The following is a 22,015-nucleotide window of genomic DNA, read 5'->3' as shown; positions in this document are numbered from 1 at the left end:
TCTATGCTCAGGAAGACAAAGCTGGAGCTGCCTCCAGTAGCCCTGGAGGCCCCAACATCAGGCCTGCCTATGGAGGTAACTGAAATTTCTATTTCTGATTTCTTCTTTCTTCCTTGCAGTGGTGGCCAGTCCTGACATGCTTGGCTATCCTGGAGCCCAGCTGAGTCCCCACTGGAGATGTGTGCCTCATTCATTCATTCATTCATTCATTCATTCATTCATTCATTTTCATTCATTCAACAGATATTTACTGAACATTCTCCATTGAGGTTAAGAGCCCAAACTCCAGAAACCAACCTGATGACTTCCAGCCTCACTACTTCTTAGCTGTGTGACCTTGGGCAAGCTGCTCAATGCCAGTGAGCCTCAGTTTCTGTATCTGCCAAATAGGAATAATTATTTCCAACCATGCAAGGCAACCGGGCAGTTGAGGAAGATGCATTTGGAAGTCGTCTGCACAGGATCTGGGGCAATTGGTGATGAATAAGTGGCAGGTATTATTCTGATTATTACAGAACAAGAATGACCCCTTCTCTGCCTCCAGGGAGCTTAAAGCAACCCTCACCAGTTCCCCTGGAGTGACCTTGAAGGGGCATTTGAACATCTGCCCCGGGTGGGAACATGGGCAGATGTTCTTTGCCCGCTCTTGCTCTGAGGATCAATGCCTACCTTCCGATTCCCACAGGACCCCCTTGGCTGACTCCAAAGTCAAAGCTGCCAGCTCCTCCCTCTCCATCCATTTCTGAATGTTCTAAAATTAGCCGGCAGTTGCCTATTCCAAGAGGAGCTGGCTTCTGGGAACCGGGAGGCCTTGGCTCTGTCAGCTGAGCGTTGGTCTCTGTCCCATTGAATAATGAGTAGTTGGTCTTGGTCACCCCACTAACGGTCTCGAGTTTACAGCTGTTCCACCATCAAGGACACTGGGGCTAATGGCTCTGGGACGAGAGATCAACTGGAGATAGCCAAGATGATGGATGCATGTGCCCAACACCAGGATGCTGGCCGCCGGGCCGTATGTACTAGTAAAAGGGAATGCTTAATTTGTTCAGACCCACACTTACCTGGAGCCTGCTCTTCAGGTATGATTGAGTGCGGAAGGGGTCCCGAGTGCGGTCTCCGTTTGGAGGAATTAATTACTTCAAGTGGCGCCAACCTATGCGCTCAGTTGCTTGGGTAACCTCCCTCACCCAATGATGGGGGCACACCCCTGGTTAGGTCCTGTCCGATGTGGAAGGGAACAAGGAGACTGAAGGCAGGCATTCTGGAGGGCTTTGGAGATTGGTTTTTATCCCCCCCCATTCTGCCCTGAAACATTTTTGCAGAAAGCTGTCACCCCGCACACTTTTAAACAGACAACACCCCCATTCAATGCTCCTCCCCCAAGGTTCTATGCACACCATCAGATATAATCCAATGAGCCAGTGGGCCATGGCACCCCTGCTGAATTACAAGGATTTCTCCTGCCAACCAATATTTCATCCAGCTGTAGATATCATGAGGAAATGGCAAACAAAGAGAGAGATTTAATAACTGGAAATAAGACTAAGGATACAGATAGTTTAATTTTTTTTGTATTGCATCTAATTGCAATCAACAGTAGACATCTGACACAGTGACAGCCTCAGCAAAATTGCTGCTGAGAGAACAGAATCTTTGTCTAAAAATAATCAGACATTCTGTGCACCACTGTTTGTTATAACGGTAATCGATGCTGGAGGCTTTGAATTCCATCAATTTATAGATCTGTGCCGGCCTGCCTGGCGATGGGGCGCGGTGCACTGGGGCCCTTGCCGGCGCGGGTAGTGCTGGGGCCTGGTGTGTGATTAAGATAAGCCCGATTCCTTTCATACATTCCTTATCAGGGTCTAATTCTCCAGCAGGTAGAGATGTTCACAACAGTTAAAGATTAGTGCAGCTTCTCAGACGCCAAATTTGAGGGTATTGATCAATAAATCAAATCAGGCCAATCAATCGCCCAATCAGGAGAGTCTAGCCAGTGCATTATTACCGGCGCCTCCAAGCCAAGGCTTTTCATGGGTTTCATCAAAACAGCCTCACCTTGGCTTCCTGCCAGCTGATGGCTTGCCTAATAGACTCCATAGCCGAGAGGGGCTCCTGCCCAGCGGAAGAGCAATAAATTTCTCATCAAACAGCCGATGGAGAAACAAGATGAACATCTGTTTTGCTGCAATGAAACTCCTGTGTTCTTCAGAATGCGCAAACCGCCTCTGACAGACCACCCCAAAGGCGGCTTCCCTGGCATGCGGCGGCCCGGCGGAATATTCTGCCGGTTATTTCAATCAGGTAATTTAAGGAGACTTTTGCATTCTTCTCTCTGCAGCTGCCGGAGCTCTGCAAAGACTATTCCGGCGCAGTCGATAATAAATGCCATCCTGGGACCCTGTAGTATGAAGGCAATTTTATGATACCCATTATGTGGCAATGTAACTTCATTAAAAGCTGTTTATTCCCTCTAAGCATTTTAAGCACTTTCCCTCACCCATAAAGGAGGAGCCAGGGAAGTTATTTTTACAGAAAGGGTTCTAGGCTGTATTTCTTCCCTCAATAACATACAGAAGCCTCGCCCACTGGGCTTCTCACTTCAAGAAAGGGTAGCCCCAGGGTTCCAGCGGAGAACTGTTTCCCTGGGGAACCTTGCACGGGGCCACTTCAGTTGCGGAGCTGAGAGATCCAGGGGAAGAAAGGAGCAGGAGGCCTCAATCCCATCAGACCCTCACAAGCCCTTTGTTCTGAGTCCTGTAAGACAGGAATAAAGAAAGTTCTGGAATATGCCAGACGGGAACATGCCAGTCAAAGGCAGCATTTTCCCAACTGGGGGTCCCTTGGACTTTTCCTTTTGCATTTCTATGTTGACACTAATCCAAAGAAATTACTCCTTGGCCTGTTGTGAAGGCCCAGATTCTCTTTTACAAAGATAGCGGCAGCTGAAAGATCATTTCATAACCCAGGATTTGAATGTCATGTGTCAAGCTTTCTTCGGTGGAGGTCTGAAGACTCCGGGGCTGAGAGAAGCAATTCTCAAAGGTATGCAAGATTTGTTTCCCTCCCTTTAAAACTGGAATCTAATTCTCCAGCAGGTAGAGATGTTCACAATTAAAGATTAGTGCGGCTTGTTCACGTGGTGAGCTGGAAGAGTGGTGGGTATAGTGGAAGATGGCATTTTGACCTCCATGAATGCAGAAGGGACAGAAGTTGAGTGCAAATGCCAGAAAGATTGAGAACACTGCTGATCCTCCTCTGTGCCTCAGTTTCTCCATCTGCCAAGTGGGGCTGATGATACCCATCTCTGAGTTTGCTGTGACCAGAAGAAATGATGCTGGGCACAGAAAAGGCCCTGTTCATGTTCCTGTTGTAAATGTGGGGATAGGCTGGTTAACTCTGTGGCTTTGTGAGGAGAAAAACCCGGTACAGATTAAAGAGAAGGGACAGAATCATCTGTCTACCCTCAAGCCAAGGAAGTGGTGGAACAAAGACAAGCCAGTCAGAGGGCTGGACTTGTCAAACTGGAAGCAAATTATAAACCTGCCAGATCATGGGGCTGTCCACCAAAAATACAGATCTGCGCAGGGGTCTCTCATACAGAGAGGCCACAGTATTATTAGATTTATCATACACTCCAGCCAAGATGTGCTGCCGAGATTTCAGGGCAAGATTTATTACACTGACTGGTTTTTAAAATGAAAGTGAAAAGAGGATATTCTGGCAAAACCACGGGCTGTTAATGGGGTGAGAATCACATAAAATGGATCATCTTCAAATCTTTTCCTCTCTATGTACAGAAAGACCTTTGCAAAAACTCCACGGTTTCCAGAACAAAAGATCTCTACCCAATGTTTTCACAATGATCTGCTGGCTGACCTTGTGTGAATTACTCTCATTCCTTGGCTGCATATTTCTCATTCGCAAACAACAATAGTAATTGTAACACAAAACAGTAGCTATTATTTTTAGGTTGATGAATATATGCTGGACACCTTGCATAGATCCATTCTTTGAATCGTGACAACCATTTGAGACAGTTGCTGTTTTTATCCCCATTATACAGATGAGGAAACTGAGGCTCAAAGAAATACAGTCACTTGGACAGTCTGTGTCAAAGACAGAATGCTAACCTGGAGCCAGCCAGTCAGAAACCTTCACTGACCTCCTGTGTTGGAAAGTTAGCTCTACCTGTTCAGACAAAAGCCATGGGATCAACTCAGACTCATCATTCCTGTTTTCAAAATGGAGATTCCAACAGGGAAGCCCCAGCCACCTCCCAGTCCTGGTGGTGTCTGCTTTTTGTGGAGACAGCTTCAGAAAGAAAAATAGGCAATTTTATTTTGGATTCTCATGATTGCTTTTGGGTTCTCAAGATCCTGGCAGGATGCTGGCATGCCAGAAGGGACAGAAATGAAAGGATGTGAAGTCTCTCAGGTGAAGCGACAAGTGACCAAAGGAGCTCAGGATGCAGAGGACCCAAAACTCTAGAACCATGGTTCTCAACTGGGAGTGATTTTGTCCCCTTGGGAACATTTTGGCAATGTCTAGAGATATTTTTGAATTGTCACAACGGGGAGGGGGGGGTGCTACTGGCATCTAGTGGGTTGAAGCCAGAGATGTTGCTAAACATCTTACAATGTATAGAACAGCCCCTACAACAAAGAAATTATCCAGTCCATAAGGTCAATAGTGTACATGTTTGAGAAACCCAGATCTGCAAAGAGCTGGGGACATTCACCCTGGACTATAGAAGACTCAGGATGAGAGAATCGTTACATATTTGAAGAATTGGAGAGGAGGTCAGATCTGTGTGGGCAAAGGAAGTTACACATAAACAGGTTTTCAGGTCGACATAAGGAAGACAACCTTGAGGGTCGGAAGTGAGTTCCTGTCCCCAAAGGTGTCCAAGCATAAGGTGTCAACTGGTGGGCTCTGTGAAAGGGAAATAAAGCCTGGAACACAATGACCTTTCCTTTCCCATCCAAGCCTGACTCTGGATAAAGTCTTCAGGAGCAGTTATGCAATTTGAGGTTCCCTCTGCCTGGAGGTTCCCACTTAACTCTGCCTGAGGCTCAAAGAGTTTGTAAACTCCCTCGTCTAAGGTCACAAAAGTGGTGGGGAGAAGTGAGGACTGGAATAGGAATCCGTCTGATCGCAAAGCTCATTAGGAAGGTACTCCTCAAACTCAGTAATTCTCCTTAAGATAAAGCACAACCCCATCCCGACTGTCACTGCTTTGATTAGAATTGGTTAGGAACTCTGGACCCAACCAACATTGGAGACCTAAGTTCAACAGTTCAGCCCTCTCTCATGTTAAGGACACAAAAACATGTTCCATAAGTTGCCCAGTCCCCCACTTATTTTTTTAAACAAAAACACTGCTGCCAGCAGTGAAAAGACATTGTCCCCAGCACACACTTTAATTGATGTCCCCAACCATTCAGGAACATGGATGAAAGAAAACTCGCTTTATTAATAGGCCCTCATGCTAATTAGTACAATTTATTGTCGGAGAGGCTGCCCCTGCCTTCTGCAAACGTTACAAGTGCGGACAAAAAAACTTTTGTTGTGAACTCAAGACGGTATCGCTGCGTGACCAAGACAGCCAAGCACGCCACAAAGAGACAGGAAAAGCTTGAGGCTTAAAGAGGCCGCTCGGAGGCAGTGAATTTCACTTTATGAATTTATGACATAACCTGACCATTTCTGTGATAAGAAAGATCAGATTTAAATGTTGGCTTTTTCTGCACAAAAATACACATTTCTTGCCACTTTGAGAGTCTCCCTCATGACTGAAAAGCTTTGTGGAAAAGTGCAAAAGGTGTCGGCAGGATGGGATAGGGTGGGGGGATGCTGGGGGAAAAAAACCTTTAAATGTTTAATATTCAATAAATGTGTCAATTTTACATACAGAGGCAAATGGGTCTTTATTGAGGAATTGGTAAATTTCCTCCGAGAAAAGTAAGTGCATTTTAGCCTTCAAGGAGTCCCAGCTGAATAGAAATGGAATGTGATTTGTGATAAAACTCAGCTGCTCTATAAAAGACGTTAAATAAATGTTGCTGTTTCACCAGGGATATACAAAATTGATTGCATTATAGACTGATTCTAAGATGCTGCATCCCTCTACGGCCCCCTCATCAGCTTCCGTGTGTGGGAAGCTGCTTTCAGAGACAATTTAGATTTTGTTGCAACTCCTCTTCCTCATGCTGTGGCAGAATTTTCTATAAATGCAACTCTCTGCTCATACTTTGTTTTAGGTTGAACCATAGGGAACTGCTAATATTTGACCACTTTTTACTTTAAAAAATTATAATTTTATCTATATCTACTTAATATTTCTGGTGGACTGGCTTTGTCATCTTGGGGAAGGCCACTGACACCACTTAACGAAAAATGTATTTGCTATTGAAGGTCCCCAGTGGAGGCATCACAGGTCCTTTTGTCTGCTCACCAGAGGGCACTCCGGGCCTGGGTGAGAATCATGCCTTTCCTTCAGCCCAGCTGGTTGAGTTTGGGATTACCACCTGCCCTTTCTGAACCTCAGTTTTTCCCACCTGCAAAATAGGTACAACTCCATCTTTTGCTCAGGGTATTTGGAAAATAAAATGAGGCAACAGATGTGACTCTAGCTAGTAAATTGTCACATGTTCAGGACCAGGTAATATTATAAGGCATTTGTTGTGCATCCAACCAGAGGGCTGCAGGTGGGCTAACGAGGTGGACAGGACACACAGCCCTGCCTCAAGGAACTGGTAATGTCACTGTTAACATATGATGTCTTCAGGTAAGAAATCTGGTTTCAGGGATTTAAGGGTGAACCCAAATTAATTAGGCAGGCTTTCCCGAAAGTGTACGCCTAAACTCACTCTCTCAGACATGTCCATGCCTCTCCATGCCCACTGCCACCAGTCTAGCCCCACCACCACTTACTCCTGCCTGGATGCTTCCCCAGCTCCACACCTGCCATGCTTCCATCATCCCATTTCCCCCTGTGCAGCCAGAGAGAGCATTTCAAGATACAAACTAGATGCTGACACTTGCTTGCTTAAAACCTTCCCAGGCACCTTATCCATTTTCAGATAAAATCTGAATTTTCCAGCTCATTCTTCAAGGCCTGTGTGGTCAGGAGCCTGCCCTCGCATCCAGTGAATCTTCCCCCAGTCTCAATCATTTTGCTCCTGCCATTCCGTCCCTTTATGCTGTGATGGGAAACTGCCAAGTTCATACTAGCCCCAGGGACTTTGCATGTGCACCAGGATGCCCTCGCCTTCCAGTCCTTTGCCCAGTTTGATGGTTCCTAAAGTGCGGTCCTTGGACCAGCAGCATCAACGTTACCTGAAAAATTGTTAGAAATATAAATTCTTACTCCTGTCCTCCCCCCTGACTCCATCCCTCAGTGAGGGCCCTGTGTGTGGCCTGGGGACATGCAGCATGAAGCTCAAGCTCAAGCCACAGGCTCCCACCAGGTCCCTCGGGTGGGCACCCCTTGCCTGTCAGCCCTACATTTCAGCCTCTCACGAAGGCCTGTTCTTTAGGTAGAACATTTTGAAGAAAGAAAACTTAATAAAAATTAAAAGAAATATAAATTCTTATAAACATTCCAGACCTGCTGAATCAGAAACTCAGGGGGTGGTGCCCAGCAATATTTTTAACATGTCCTTTAAGTAACTGTAATGTATATTAGGGTCTGAGAACCACTGGTCTAGCTCATTCCCACCCCTCTGTCAGGTTTCAGCTTATAAAATGCTTCTGTAAGACCAGCTCCCCAAGACAAGGTCAGGTTCTTACTACTGTGGGCTCCCACTCCCCCTCACTCATTTCTATGAAGCACTATTGCATCTGTAATACTCATTTCACATTGTGTCTCTTGTTGGCTAAACTGACGCCCCATGAGGGCAGGTACCAATGTACCCTCAGTACCTAATTAATTATGCCTGGCAGAGAGTAGGTGCCCAGTAACTACTATGTGTGTTGGGTGAGCAAATGACTGAATACAGGAAGGAACAAATAAATGAGTCTTAGAAGAATGGCAGATGTTTATAAAGAAAGTGCCCCCAGGAATCCTATTATCTATCCACCAATCCATACAGCCTTCCTGACCCCATCCCTGTCTAATTTTCTATCACCCCAGTCAAGTCAGGAGCCAATCACAGTGGTGCATGGAAATGACTATCAAATTCGAAGGAAAGAAAAACACAAACCAGCAGAGAGGAGATTCCATCCAGTGGGTGACCTATGCCTGAACATCTCCCAAACCCCTCTCTCCTTCCCCAACAGCGACCAGCCTTGCAGAAATCTTCCAAATAAAAACCTGCAGACGGACAAAATTGCAAGCAGAACTGCCAGTCAGCTCAGAAGATCCCAGCCCCACAGTCGTCCATATTTTCCAGCTGAGAGACTGAGTCTGTACGAAGCCCGAGGTTATTGGAAGCTTCCTGATGCTCCATGGCAGTTTGCTCTGCTCTCAGAGCTAAAGCTGGAAGGAAATCATTTCCTTTCCTATAACTCAGAGCAATTATGTTCTCTTAACACGGACATCTGGCTCGCTGCTGCTCTCCTTACTTACGTTTTCCAAACGATATCAGTTCTGGGAAGATCAATTATTACTGAAAAGTCAAGAAATGCTCACCGGTTATTTGCATTGATTTGGTTGACAAGACACAGGTTCCTTATGAACTATGGATGTCTGTGGAGGGAACAGGGAGGAAAAAAATGCAAGACTCAAGGACAGCTCAGGCCTCCACCACTGCAGGGAGCAGAGGGGGTAGAACACACTGCCCAGGACGGGGACACTGAGCTGCCCTCCTAGAGCCCCCCAAACAAAGCCGTTTCCATAAAGACAAATGGGTAGCTGGCGTCGGCCAGCGCCACACGCAGCCACAACGATATAATTGGTCTGTTACTGCATCATCTTTAATCAATAGGATCTGGAGTTTCCACAGTTTGTACGGCCCAAAATCTCCCTGGCAGCCAAGAACCAGCGGGTTGTTAAAAGGCCCGATAGTTCTGCCTTGCTAATGGGTGGCTTGTTCCCTCAACCCTGCTGATTTTTAAAATAAACTTAAATTCAATAATTGTTTAATGTTTATTTTTATTTAGTTCTGGTTCAGATGCTCTGCGTCTCTCTGACAGAAATTGATATCTGGCTCATGGTGAGCTTTATTAAAACAAACAAACACACACACACACACACACACACACACACACACACACACACACAGACAAACATTTGCCGCATGCCCATTGGGAAATGGCTTATTTATTTGGCCTGGCTGAGACGTGGACCCATATATCTAGAGTAAGAGATGGACAGAAGGGCAAGTTTGCCAAGCTCTGCTTTCTCCACTGGCTCCTTCGTGGAGAGGGACCCTGCTAATCTTTTACCAGGGAGCTCTGTTCTTCACTCAGGCAATAGACAAAGATGGCATCTGGGGCTTCTAATTGTGGCCTGCGTTCAGCAAACAGCTCTGGCTTCTTCAGTGTCAATGTGGCCAGATGCTGGAATGACGCACCAGAGAGGGCACCCTGTGCCTTTTCTATATGTGTTCATAATAAACAGGTGCCCGTACCTGGAGACCCACTGGCTGGCCACCTGTGTACAACAGCAAAACGCGAGGTTTCCCTGCACACCAAGCTGCATGCACTGGGCTGGAGAGAGACCCACCCCACCCTCATACAAGAAGTGCCTCTTGCCTTTCCTTCTGTCACATCTCAGAGAAGCAGAGGAGATTCTGAGTCTAAAGGTAAGGTTTTGGGTGCTGGGCCTTTTTTAAGCTCACCAGTATTTGTACTCCTATGACGTGCCACTCATCATACTAAGAGGTTCATGAGTTTGTTCCCCAAACCACCACAAACCAATGACCTGAAAATCACGCTTGCCAAGGTCAAGGTAATGTGCGAGGTTGAACTGGAGACTTTCTTCACACACCCTGCATGGTGTCCGCCCCTCCTATGCATCATCTTCACACTCACATTAAATCACCCATCAATACCTGTGAGGTCGACATGGGGAATCACCGGCATTCGTTCCCTCCAACTAATGCCAAAGTCATCGGCTGGTTCAGACTTTCACTGGCCTCTCACTGCCTCTTCCCCTCACCCCTCTGATTCCCAGACCTCCACTGGAGTCACTGAAACAGGCCTGTCTGATCACTCCTCAGTCCCTCCGAGGGACCCCCTCCTGCTTTCTGGGAGATGCCCAAACTACTCCTGTGGCATTTATGCTCCTTCCCACTCCTGTCCCCTCCACCCCGACCTTCCCAGCACATGGGGCCAGAGGTCTAGGACCCAGACACTGAGTAGGGACAATGGACTGCTATTTTCATCTTTCTAACACACTAAATAAACACAAGAGGAAATGATGTTAAAGTTCCTCTGGCCATTGGAGAAAAGGAAGATTGGAATCATCAAGCAGTTTCTGCAGGGGGTACAAGAGGAATGTTGAAAAGAACCCAGGTCTTATAAAAAGCTCAGTGTGCACCTGGCTTTGGCCGCTTGCTAGCTGTGTCCTGGGCAAGTTGCCCCATCTCTTTGATCTTTGCGGTGGCTATCATATTACTAATGAATCATCTCATCCTGGGAAGCATGGCGATGCTCAGGTGCAACCCCTCACCACTGTGGGACCATTATCATTGGTATCACTATTGCTAGAGTTGGTCCCTTCAAATTCTATCCCCTCAATACTCCTTCCATCTGGGCATTCCAGTGGCAGGCAATCTTGAGCAGACCCCCTGCCTTCCTTGTAGGATGCATGGGTCATTTTGTGCTCCTATGCCTTCTGGACCACGCTGTCCTGCTACTGACCATACCAGTGGAACTACGATTCTGTGTGGAACCCTCTAATAATTGTCCCAATACATACAATAAGTACTCAGGGCCTGTTATCAGCTAATGAGTAAATAATGTTCTGTTCTAAATCCAAAAGCACTATTAGATACCAGAGGGGGACTAATGGGTATTTTAAGACCCTGTTAATCACATATTAACATGCTGCAAAGCCGGCGGTAGAGCCCATATGCCAACCACCCTGAGATTGAGGAGGCTTCTTCCTTTTAAACAAAGAACAAAGTGTGTGTGTGGGGGGGAGAGCAGGCCTGTATCCTTGGGTCTGGTCAAGCAGCCAGGCCAACCTTGAGGCAGGCGGATCCCCAAAGCTGATTTACTATCTTTGAGTTAGATGGATGTTGCTGAACCTGCCTCTCCTTTTTAGGGAGTGATGGGAAAGAAGGTGGATTAGTGTCCCGGGGCTGTTGGAACAAAGTACCACCAACCGGGAGACTTAAAACAGCATTCTCTCACAGTTCTGGAGGCTAGAGATCCAAAATCAAGGTGTCAGCAGGGCCATCCTCCCTCTGAAGGCTCCAGGGGAGAATCCATCCTTGCCAGTCCAGCACTGGTGGGCCTGGCAATCCTTGGCATTGCTTGGATTGTAGCCTCGTCACTCCAATCTCTGCCTCCGTTGTCATAGGACATTCATAGGGCCCTCTTATAAGGACACCAGTCATTAGATTTAGGGCTCACTCTAATCCAGTATGACCTCATCTTAACTAATTACAACAGCAAAGTCCCCGTTTCTAAATCAGGTCATATTCTGAACTTTTGGGGGCACGATTCAACACAGATGTGAAGTCTTAACGCTGAGGGACTGTAACACGAAGCTCCTGCCACCCTTCTTCCCCCCACTCAACCACACACCACTGAACATTCCAGAAAAGTTCAAGCACCCGACCTAAATTCCTCCTGCCAATCCATCACGTCATATTAGCAACTTAGTTTCATATTAGCTACTTCCCATCGACTCATATTAATATTTGTTTTCCCTAATACAATGCGAGAGTCTTCTCAGATTAGCAACTTTCTCATCACATTAGTGAAAACAACTGTTAATACAATACCATCCAAACATGACACAGTCTGATGGAGAATTGCTAACATAATCCGACTCTTTTCTACCTCAGCACAGGAACGTTGTTCTGTTGTTGAGCAAAGTGGGGACACAATGAGACAATCACCCTGTGAGCAGAGCCACATGGGCCACCCTGGACAGAATGGATGAGGTTTGGGTGTGGAGGGAGATTCCCCCTGAAAGGAACCAACTTAGGGGGCTCTCCTCTGTTTCCAAATACTCCCCGCCCCCATAAGGAAACATTCCAACTCTTCCTAAACATCAAAGCAACCCTGGAGTCTACAGGGGAAAGGAGACAAGGTAGAGAGAGGGGTCCATTCATTACACCTTCCGCAACCCAGTTCTCGGCAGCGCTAACTTCATTGGTGTGACAAGGCAAGGTCAGTGTTGCCAAGGTTAATTCATCAAGGATGTGTGGACACAGCAGAGTGAGGGCATTGTGAGGAGCCAGCAAACTGGGTTGTTGTATTGACAAGGCCATAGGGGCGGGAGTGCGGGAGGCAACACAGCTGATGACAGGCTCCCACAAAGTAGTTTAAGGAAAATCCATCTCAAGCCAGCTTGGGCTCCGGACTGACCTGGGTTCAAATCTATCACTGTCATGTCCTAGCTGGGTGATCCTGGACATGTAACTTAATCTCTCTGTACCACCGTTTCCTCCTCTGTAACATGGGGAAAACAGGACCTACCTATGGAGTTATTATGAGGAATAAATGAGATGAGGAACAGAAGAAACTTAGAAGCCTACATAGCACTTGGCATGTGGTGAATCAGCCTTAAGACACAGTAATGGCAATGACTGTAATTCCCAAAGTGAGTCAAGTTCATCCATATGTTCTGAGTGAAATCTATGCTAGGCATTGTGGAAAAACAAAAGTTGAGTATGATACAGTCCCTCCTGCAGAGGCAGGAGGCAGGGGTCATATCACAAGAGATCTTCAAGCCAAAGCAAGAAGTCTGAACTTTATCCTGAGAAAAACTGGGAGCTGTGGAAGTAAAACCTCCCAAGTTTTAGTAGAGTTGAGGGAATGGAGGCCTGTGAAGACAGGATACATTGCTTCTCTTGCTGCCAAATCAACTGTCATCTTACTGGTTCCTTAAGTCCCAGCAAAAGAGGCCTGAGGGACAGCAAGAAACAGACAGAGGCAGGGAGAACAGTGAAGAAGGTGAGTATGGGCTTCTCAATGACAGGGTTAGCTCTCGTGGTCTCTCTGCCAGTATGTCTGAGAGATTAACAGAGCCCCCAGCCCATCTGAAGCTACAAGGTTGCAGAATAAACGCCCCCTCCAAACAGCGCTTCACGTGGCAGCCAAGAGCTTGCTGCCAAGAGGCAAGAGGCCAAGATTTCTTTCCAACAGAGATATCCCCTTGCCAATCAAAATACAGCCAGCGCACAACCCAGAAAATTGGACTGTTTGCCATCAGTGAAGCAGATGACACCAGCCTCCCAGCAAGGGGAAAGAGCCATACCACAAGGACCTAAACACCTATTTCCTCCCCCCGTACCCCCCACGTTTAATGTCCATAGATCAACCAGATGAGAGCACAGCTTCTACAGTTGAAACACACGGGTTCTATGCCAGCCCCTTCACTGAGCAGCTGTGCAACCTGGGGCAAGTCACTTAACCTTTCTGAGACCCACCTGTATCCACACCATGGGGTTCATACCACATAGAGTTGTTAGGGGGATTAAATAAGATTATATTAAGAAGTGCTTATCAGCACCTGGTGTTTAGTCTGTGCTCAATAAATGCTTGTTTCTGGTATCCTATATAATAAAAGCATAATATGCAAATCAACCAAATGGTGGAGTGACCAGTCGCTATGACGTGCACTGACCACCAGGGGGCAGACGCTCAATGCAGAAGCTGCCCCCTGGTGGTCAGTGCACTCCCACAGGGGGAGTGCCGCTCAGCCAGGAGCCAGGCTCACGGCTGGTGAGCAGAGCGGTGGTGGTGGGAGCCTCTTCCACCACCTCCGCTGCAGGCGGGCGGTAAGGAGTGAGGGGTCCCAGACTGCGAGGGGCACAGGCCAGGCTGAGGGTCCCCCCACACAGTGCATGAATATCGTGCACCGGGCCTCTAGTCTATAAGATGCTTCATCCATCTAGAACTCAGCTAACTGACAATATCAGCTATCCAGAATTAGGGCTGGGAACCAGAAAAGGCATCCAAGGAGTTAAAATACTAGTACATGTCAGAGTGAACACACAGAAAATCCAATCATGAAAAACATTTAATATAATATTAGTAATATTATTGTCCTAGAATTAACATAATAGTAATATATTCATTAGAAACCCCCTTCCCCCAAGCCTTGGGCCTGACCATTCAAATAATCTTGTCATTTAACCAGCTGTGTGCTGGTGAATGCTTAACAACCAGGTCTCTGGAGAAAGAGAGTTCTGATGTGTACCATTTCCACGGTGTAAATCCTCCCACCATGGTCAATGTCAAGCTCCCACTGTGATGTTAGTACACCTAGAGTTAAGAACCGAGGCTGTCAGCTTTGATCACTACTGCATTAATCTTCCCACATCCTTATGACATCAGTGCTATTTTAGCCCCATTTTCTAGACAAGGATGGTGAAGCTCAGAGACATCCATTTCCTTGTTCAAGGTTATACAGTGAGAAGCTGCAGCAGCACCATAATTTGAATCCAGGTCTGTGTGGATTTCAAAGCTCACACTCTGCAGTTGGCTCAAATTCTCCCCGTTCACAAATAATACTTTCTTTCCTCCTCCCCAAACTCTTGCATTTTCTGAGCCCATCGCTGTTCGATTATTGCCTGGAGGCCACTTTCCCAGCAAGTCACTCTTGTTTGGCTCTACAGGCCTTCCTGTCATCCTATCTGCTGTGACCTTGGTGACCTTCCCACTTCTCTTTTCCCAGGTAGTGAGAGACGCGCCTCTTCCCCACTCCAGACAGATGAAACCACATGCTTCCCTAATAAAACAGCTGAAAGACCCACATCCCCTATGTCCTCACCTCCATAAATAGCCCCTCATGACACAGGGGCCCTGTTGGCTGCATCTACACATCCTCTCAGTTTCTTAAACTCTAATGTTCACAAGAATGACCCGAGGTCTAAGCACAGATTCTGATTCTGGATGTCCAGCGTGGGGCTGTGTCCCAGCATTTCATCAGGCATTCAAGTGATGCTAATAGAATAGTCCATGGTGAACTACACTTTAAGTAGAGAAGGTCTAAATCCCAAACATTCAAATCCCCCAATTGCTTGTGGGAGCCCTACATTCATTCCTCTGTGTTTCAAGGTTCTATAAATCCCCAAAGCAATGAGGAGCAGAGAGGCAATGACAGGGAGGGGGCTAATATTATTCAGCACTCTTGACTATAAGCAGCAGACGCCCAACTCAAGGTAGCTTAAGCATAAAAAGGAAACCGTTGCTTATATCTTAATAGTGCAGGGATAGCTTCAGGCATGGCTTGATCCAGCAGCTCAAACAATATGGACAGAGTTTGATCTCTCACTTTTGTTTCTGCTTCCCTGATAGTCCTCATTCTCTCTCACCATGGCTAGCTCTTCCAGTAATCTGGGAAACTGGTTGCCGGCAGCCCCAGAGTCACACTCTCCCAGAAGAAAAGGACTCTTCTTTCCCCACCCACCATGTTCATGTAAGAACATAGGCAGGTTTTATTGGAACACAACCACATTCATTCAAGTACATATTTTCCATGGTTGCTTTCCTGTTACAACAGCACGGGTTGAGTGGTTACAACAGAAACCATGTGGCCCGTCAAGCATAAAATGTTTACTATCTGGCCATTTTCAGAAAAAAAACGATTTTACACAGCAATAATAGCAGTAATAACACTTAGCTAAACTAACATACACACTGTATGTCAAATACAGTTGTAGGCACTCGTTTGCTTCTTACAACAATGCTATGAGGCGGGGAAACTGAAGAGTGAAGAGGTTAAGCACACTCAACTCAAGGTCAGGCAGCGAGCAGCACAGATGAAACTAAAATTCAGCAGCCTGACCCCAAATCCCATAATTATAACAGCTCTACTAATCAAACAAGGGTCTCCAGGAAGCTTCAGTAAGTAGGTGTCTAAATCAGGGTGTGATTTTCCAACTACTGGTTCAAGAAACACACATACACATTTGCTGAAGCAAAGTAGTGAATCTTATACAGCTCCCTCTGCTATTGCATTGTTTAGTGCTGTCTATCAGTGCTGTGATGGACAGAGCTGTCCCAGTGAGCCATCAGGATTACCTGGTGGACAGGGTGGACCAAACCCCATGAGCTAACCAAGGCTGCACATCCCAGAAGTGGGGGCTTTAATGCCACACAAGTCCGATATGAGCACCGGCTCCAGGCACAGGCTCTACTGATAAGTGAGTTCAGGGCTTCCCCATGGGTCTGGGTTCAAAGTCTGGTGCTGCAACTTACCAGTTGTGTGACCCCAAGGCATTTCCTCTCTCTGAGCCTTAGTTTCCTTGTCTATAAAAATGGTTGTAATGGAAACACCTTATGAAGGGTAGTTGTGACTTTAAGAGACAAAATATAGCAAGCATTTGGCATAGAATGTGAACACTAAGAGAATGGGGCTTTGTAGTTAGAATGGCCTGGCTTCAAATCCTGTCTGCACTACAGTGCTGTGCAACAGCTATTCCACTGAGCCTCAGTTTTCTTATCTACACAATGGGAATCATTATAAAACTTGCCTCTTGGGTTGCTGTGAGAATTAACTGAGCCTGTGGGCGGTTAAGGGTCAACATAGTAAAATGCTCAATTTTAGCTTTTAAGAATACCATCAACCAAGACATGCAAGAGATTATTGTCTCAGCAATGCAATGTACCCTTATTTTCTGAGCTAAAGGTGACATGAACTGGCCTTTGGGAAGCCTGTCCCAGCCGCTGGTGAGGTGATCCAATGTTCCAGGGTCCCGATGTTGGGGGAGCCAGCCCTGCAAACACCCAAACTCTATGCAGCTCCTTGCTGCTGTGGTTTTGGGTTGGGTCCCCAGAGGAGGCATCCTTCTAATAGGTTTCTAACATTAATGCTCATGGCCTGGGCTGGGATAACCGATGGGGGGTCCTCAGTGCTCTGGCTCAGGGCCTCAGAGCCAAGAAAAGGACGTGGCTGAGTCCCCGGGGAGTCTTGCCCAGGTCTTACCTTCAGCCCATAGGACTCTGAGATCCACTTGTACACCCACTGCAGACCTGACATTCCCTCTGCGAGGCCAAAGCTGCTTCAGATTTCCTGTGGCCAATAGGAACCCTGCTCTACAGCCTGCTCCCCACTTTCTCCCAGCGTCTGCCCCCTCTCAAGAAGCAGCACCATATCTACCCAGATGCTCAGGCCAGGAGTCTCGGAGGCATTTCCATTCATTCCATTCTGCCACATTAAACGAGGCCCATCGGTTCCTCGTCTAGGAAGCCCAAGCCATCCTCTGCCACTACCCAGCCTCCTCCGGGCCACCCACTTGCCCCCATAACATGGTTTCACAGGGACCCCGACAATGCTATAGGAGAGCTTTGCTCTATGTATACTCCTCCATCAGCTCCCTGGGCGCTGAGTCAAAAACCTGGGCTCCCCTCATGTGGCCAAAGTGGCCTGCCACCCTGCTCTCCACCTGCATCTCCCAGCCCCTCCACACTCCAGTCACATGAGCTCTCAGACCCCAGAGCAACCCTCCCAAGACAGGTGACACACGTGTGCAAGCCCAGACACAGAGACACCCACAGTGGTAAAGAAGCACTAATCCTGTGCCCAAGCCTGCTTGAGCTGGCCTTGCTGGTATCCACTGTCAGCCTCTCTTGACTAGAATGAGAATTCCTTTAGGGGAGGGATTTTGGGGCCCAATTCAAGGCAGTGGCCCCAGTACCTGGCACATCAAATGTTTGTTGACTGAATGAGACTCATGTGCTGATCTAAAATGTGGTCTGAGGATCCTTCTCAATGTGGTACTCCAGTAAGCCTGAATTGTCGGAGTTGGCCTGCCAGATGCAACCTACTTTCAAAGTTTGTCTGGGCGGGTCTACACACCTCTAATTATTTGGGAATGAGACAGTGTACAAATAAATCATTTTAGCTCTCTCAACCAGTTGCCTTTCATTATGTGTAGAAAACCTTTCAGTCCTTTACCTTTTGTAGTGGAAAATGGTTTGGTGGGGTTGAGCTTCGAACCCAACAGGGCTATTGTTGGGTTCCCTCAGTGTTGGACATCTGCTGGCAGGGACCTTAGGGAGTCCGTGAGGACCTTCACACATGTTTGAACCAATGCATCAGTGAGGCTGCATGGTAGAAAAAGATGCCCAGGAAAGTCAGGTCATATATCAGCGATGGCGAACCTATGACATACATGTCAGAGGTGACATGCGAACTCATTTTTTTTTGGTTGATTTTTCTTTGTTAAATAGCATTTAAATATATAAAATAAATATCAAAAATATAAATCTTTGTTTTAGTATGGTTGCAAATATCAAAAAATTTCTATATGTGACATGGCACCAGAGTTAAGTTAGGGTTTTTCAAAATGCTGACACGCCGAGCTCAAAAGGTTCGCCCTCACTGCCATATATTGCTGCTTCCTTAGGACATCACCATTCACAACTCGCTGAGTCACCAAGATAGTTGGAAACAGGTTCTAGAAAATCTAAACTCCTGGGAATCCCAGGAGACCCAGAACTGGAGGAACCATTGGGAGGTAGAGGGAAAATATTTCCCAACAGGGAGACCGGGGGGCCAGGTAAGTTGGGGTGGGCTCTGGGTTTGATGACTGGTTTCTCTGTTCAGGGACATTTTGAAGCAAAAGGTGAATATTTCTGATGCTTTCGCAAGGTTTCTTGGGGAACGGGGTTGATGGCAGGAGGAAAAGGAGATGGAGGGAGAGAAGAGTAATTAGTGCTATTAATTACATCTCAACCACAGCCTACGTTTCTGCCCCGGGATTAAAGAAACATTCATTTGGAACGACTATTAAGGTCTTAAATTCAATGCTTCACAAATCAGGTCGGTGGAATGAAAATTCTTTCCCTGTAGGGACCAGGAGGCAGAGAGCAGAGAATTTTCTACCCAGGTTGCTGCAGCCCAGCTGAAAAAGTCAGGGCTCATGAGCCAGGGGGGAAGACGGTTCAGTTGTTATTGTTGCTGGCTGTTTTTATTTTTAATTTTTAAAGCTGCTTGAGGCAGGCACGTGCTCCAAATGTATAATCTAATATCCTATAAAACTCACTAATGTGATTATACTTTTATATCATATTAGAGAAAATGAATACTAATTCAATACCAAACACTAATTCACTAGCACCCCAAATTGGTGAGAGGCTGCAAAACATTTACTGCTGAACTTTCCGGCTGGTGCCTAAGAGAGTGTGGTGATGTTTTCAGGAGTTGGTGTATCCGTTTGGTGAATTGGGTGATCAGAGATGTTGGGGGTCTGCCATCTCTCCTGTGGCGGACAGATGCTAGAGTGGGCCCTCCCAGGAAATATACATCCTGTCCCCTTTCAGGGACTTCTCAATGCTCAGAAGAAATTTCAAAACATATGAACTGCAATTCCTTTTGGATTTTAAAATTAAGTGTGTTGTTCAATAGGACAGTGTTGGCAGATCTGAGTCAAGATTGGGGACAGCTTCTTGAAAGGAAGACTGCTAAGAACTATACTAGGAAGTTAATATTAATGGCCAACATTTACTGAGCATTTACTGTGAGACAGGTAACTGGTAAACACTTTCCTTCCATTCATTCATTTAACTCTCAAGAGGACCCTATGAAGTAGGAACCATTTTTATGCCTGTTTGACAGATGAGGAAAATGGAGGCTCAGAGAAGTGAAGTGATTCATTCAAAGTCACACAGCCAGTTGAGGAAAGAGCTGGAATCCAGGCCAAGCAATCTGGATACAGAGCTGCATTCCTATCACTCAGCTTAACTGCTACCTCGGTAAGGAGTTGGGCCTGTTGACCAGACAAGTACATTTTACCCGTCTTATTTCATGTTAGTTTCGAGGCAGTTCTTGGGTAGATTTGTTATTATTTCCATTGTACAGATGAACAAATTGAGGTTCAAAAGTGACCTAATTTGCTTAATGTCACCCGCTACATAGGAAGCAATAGAACCAGGACTCACACTCCAGGCTGGCTGGCTCCAAGGTCAGGGCTGATAACCACTGTACTATACAACCTCCCAAGACCACAATCCTCAAAGGAAGTCCTCCATATCTTTCCTTTCTCCAAACCAGTGTTCATCAGAGCCTCTCTATTTTCCTGGAGCCTTTTCTGCTCCTACTTCTGACCGGGAGTCATGGAAGGGCAGTGTGGGTCAGCTTCTGGAATAATTCATTCCCTGGAAACTCTCTTGAGGGACCCCTGATTCCTTGCTCTCCCAATCCCTCCATCTCATGGGAACCATGTCCCATTTTATCATCAAACACCAGCTGCATCTCCCTGTTCTGGCCAGCCGCATCCAGAAATGCAGGGCCAGAATTACAATGCGTCAGTTCACCTTCATAAATAATATTTTGCAATTTCCTCATCCGGGGCATGGATAAATTATTCTTCTGTATCAAGGTTACAATGATCAAAAAGGTGGCCTGGCTGGCCTTCCTCGAGAGTAGGGATAAAAAGGAGGCTCTGATTACATCAAGGCGCCAGGCTGAGGGGGGAGCCCTGGGTCCCCGGGCTTCTGCTTCGTGGCTGCATGACAATCAGATATCTGAAAATGCATGAACTCTGATTTTAAGGTCCTGCTGGAGAAGGGATTGACGTGACAAGCAAGTCTGACTTTCACATCAGACGTTACAGTTGAGAGAAAGAGCCCTCTGATTAGAGTGCATTTAACACTGTTTTCTTGTTCCTTTCACTGAGAGCACCAAACTACCCAGCTACAATCACTCACTCACACACACACACACACACACACACACACACACGCACACGCATGTACACATTCACACTCATACGCATGTACACATTCACACTCTCTCTCTACACAGGGTGTTATGGGCTGAATTGTGACCCCCGAATTTATATGTTGGAGTCCAACCCGCCCAGGACTTCAGAATGGACATATCTTTTTTTGGAGATAAATTGAGGTAATGAAGTTAAAATGACATCATTTGTTGGGCCCCGATTCAATATGACTGGTGTCTTTATAAAAAGGAGAAATAGGATACAGTTAGCATAGAAGAAAAATGCCTTGTGAACACGAAGACGGCCTTCTCCTCGCCAAGGAGAGAGCCCTCAAGAAATCAACCTTGATGACACCTTGCTTTTGACTTGACGCCTCCACAACTGCAAGAAAATAAACTTCTGTTGGTTAAGCCCCAGTCAGTGGTACTTTGTTATGGCGACCTGAGCAAATGAACACACTAAGACACACTTTTTTAAAAGCAGGAAACAAGCTATCAAGTGGATCCTACTGGGATGCGGCCATTACTAGTATCTGAAGCTAATCTGTGTTCTTAATTATGTATCTGCTTATGGTCTATCTGTCCCCACTAGAATAAAAGCTCCATGAGGTCAGGCATATCTTCCCACCACTATATCCCCAGAAACCAGAACAGTGCAAAACTTGTAATACTAATTTGTTGAATGAATAAGTAATTGAATAAATGAATGAATGCCAGAAAGAATGAGTTTTGCTTTTACATGCTGCAATTTGGAAAGATGCCTCCATTGACCTGGAAGGATGGTAGGCAGAGAAATCTCTTAAAACAAAATCCAGGGGCTTACCTCAGCAAGAACCCCTGCACCTTGAGTTGCTTTGTGAAATGCAGAGAAGAAAAGGCAAGAGAAATGTTTGCCCACCCCACCACTATTTTCTTAGGTGCTCAATAAATATCCATTGAATGACTAAACAAATGACAACAGAAAGCCCTATTCTCAATAATCACTTGGAAATGGCCAGTGAGATAGCCAGACCCAATCCATGAGCATTTGATGGTGGGAGCGGGCCTGACCAGCCTTCTACTTCTCAGCCAGCTGAGAGATCTCCCTGCCCTTCTAGGGGAGGCCAATAGCACCAGACCCTTCTCTGGCTGTCTGTCAGCACTGAGAACTCATGACACAGTCTACTTCTCCCCACACACACTCATGACACCCCACAGCCCCCGGTTTCAGCAAGGTGACAC

At 46.4% G+C, this 22,015-nt stretch overlaps 1 protein-coding gene across 1 annotated transcript in view; it reads right to left on the bottom strand.

The window, feature by feature from the left end:
- CUX2 (cut like homeobox 2) overlaps nucleotides 1-17,110 on the bottom strand; it is a 121,131-nt gene extending 104,021 nt beyond the window's left edge. The window contains exon 1 of the mRNA XM_036354409.1: nucleotides 17,057-17,110. Coding sequence (XP_036210302.1) covers nucleotides 17,057-17,110 — 54 coding nt within the window. The remainder of the gene's footprint in view (nucleotides 1-17,056) is intronic.
- Between the last annotated feature and the right edge of the window lie 4,905 nt (nucleotides 17,111-22,015).

Source organism: Myotis myotis, unplaced genomic scaffold (assembly GCF_014108235.1).
Source record: "Myotis myotis isolate mMyoMyo1 unplaced genomic scaffold, mMyoMyo1.p scaffold_m19_p_20, whole genome shotgun sequence".
In the NCBI taxonomy this organism is placed as follows: domain Eukaryota; kingdom Metazoa; phylum Chordata; class Mammalia; order Chiroptera; family Vespertilionidae; genus Myotis; species Myotis myotis.
This window is presented reverse-complemented; position numbering and strand designations above follow the sequence as displayed.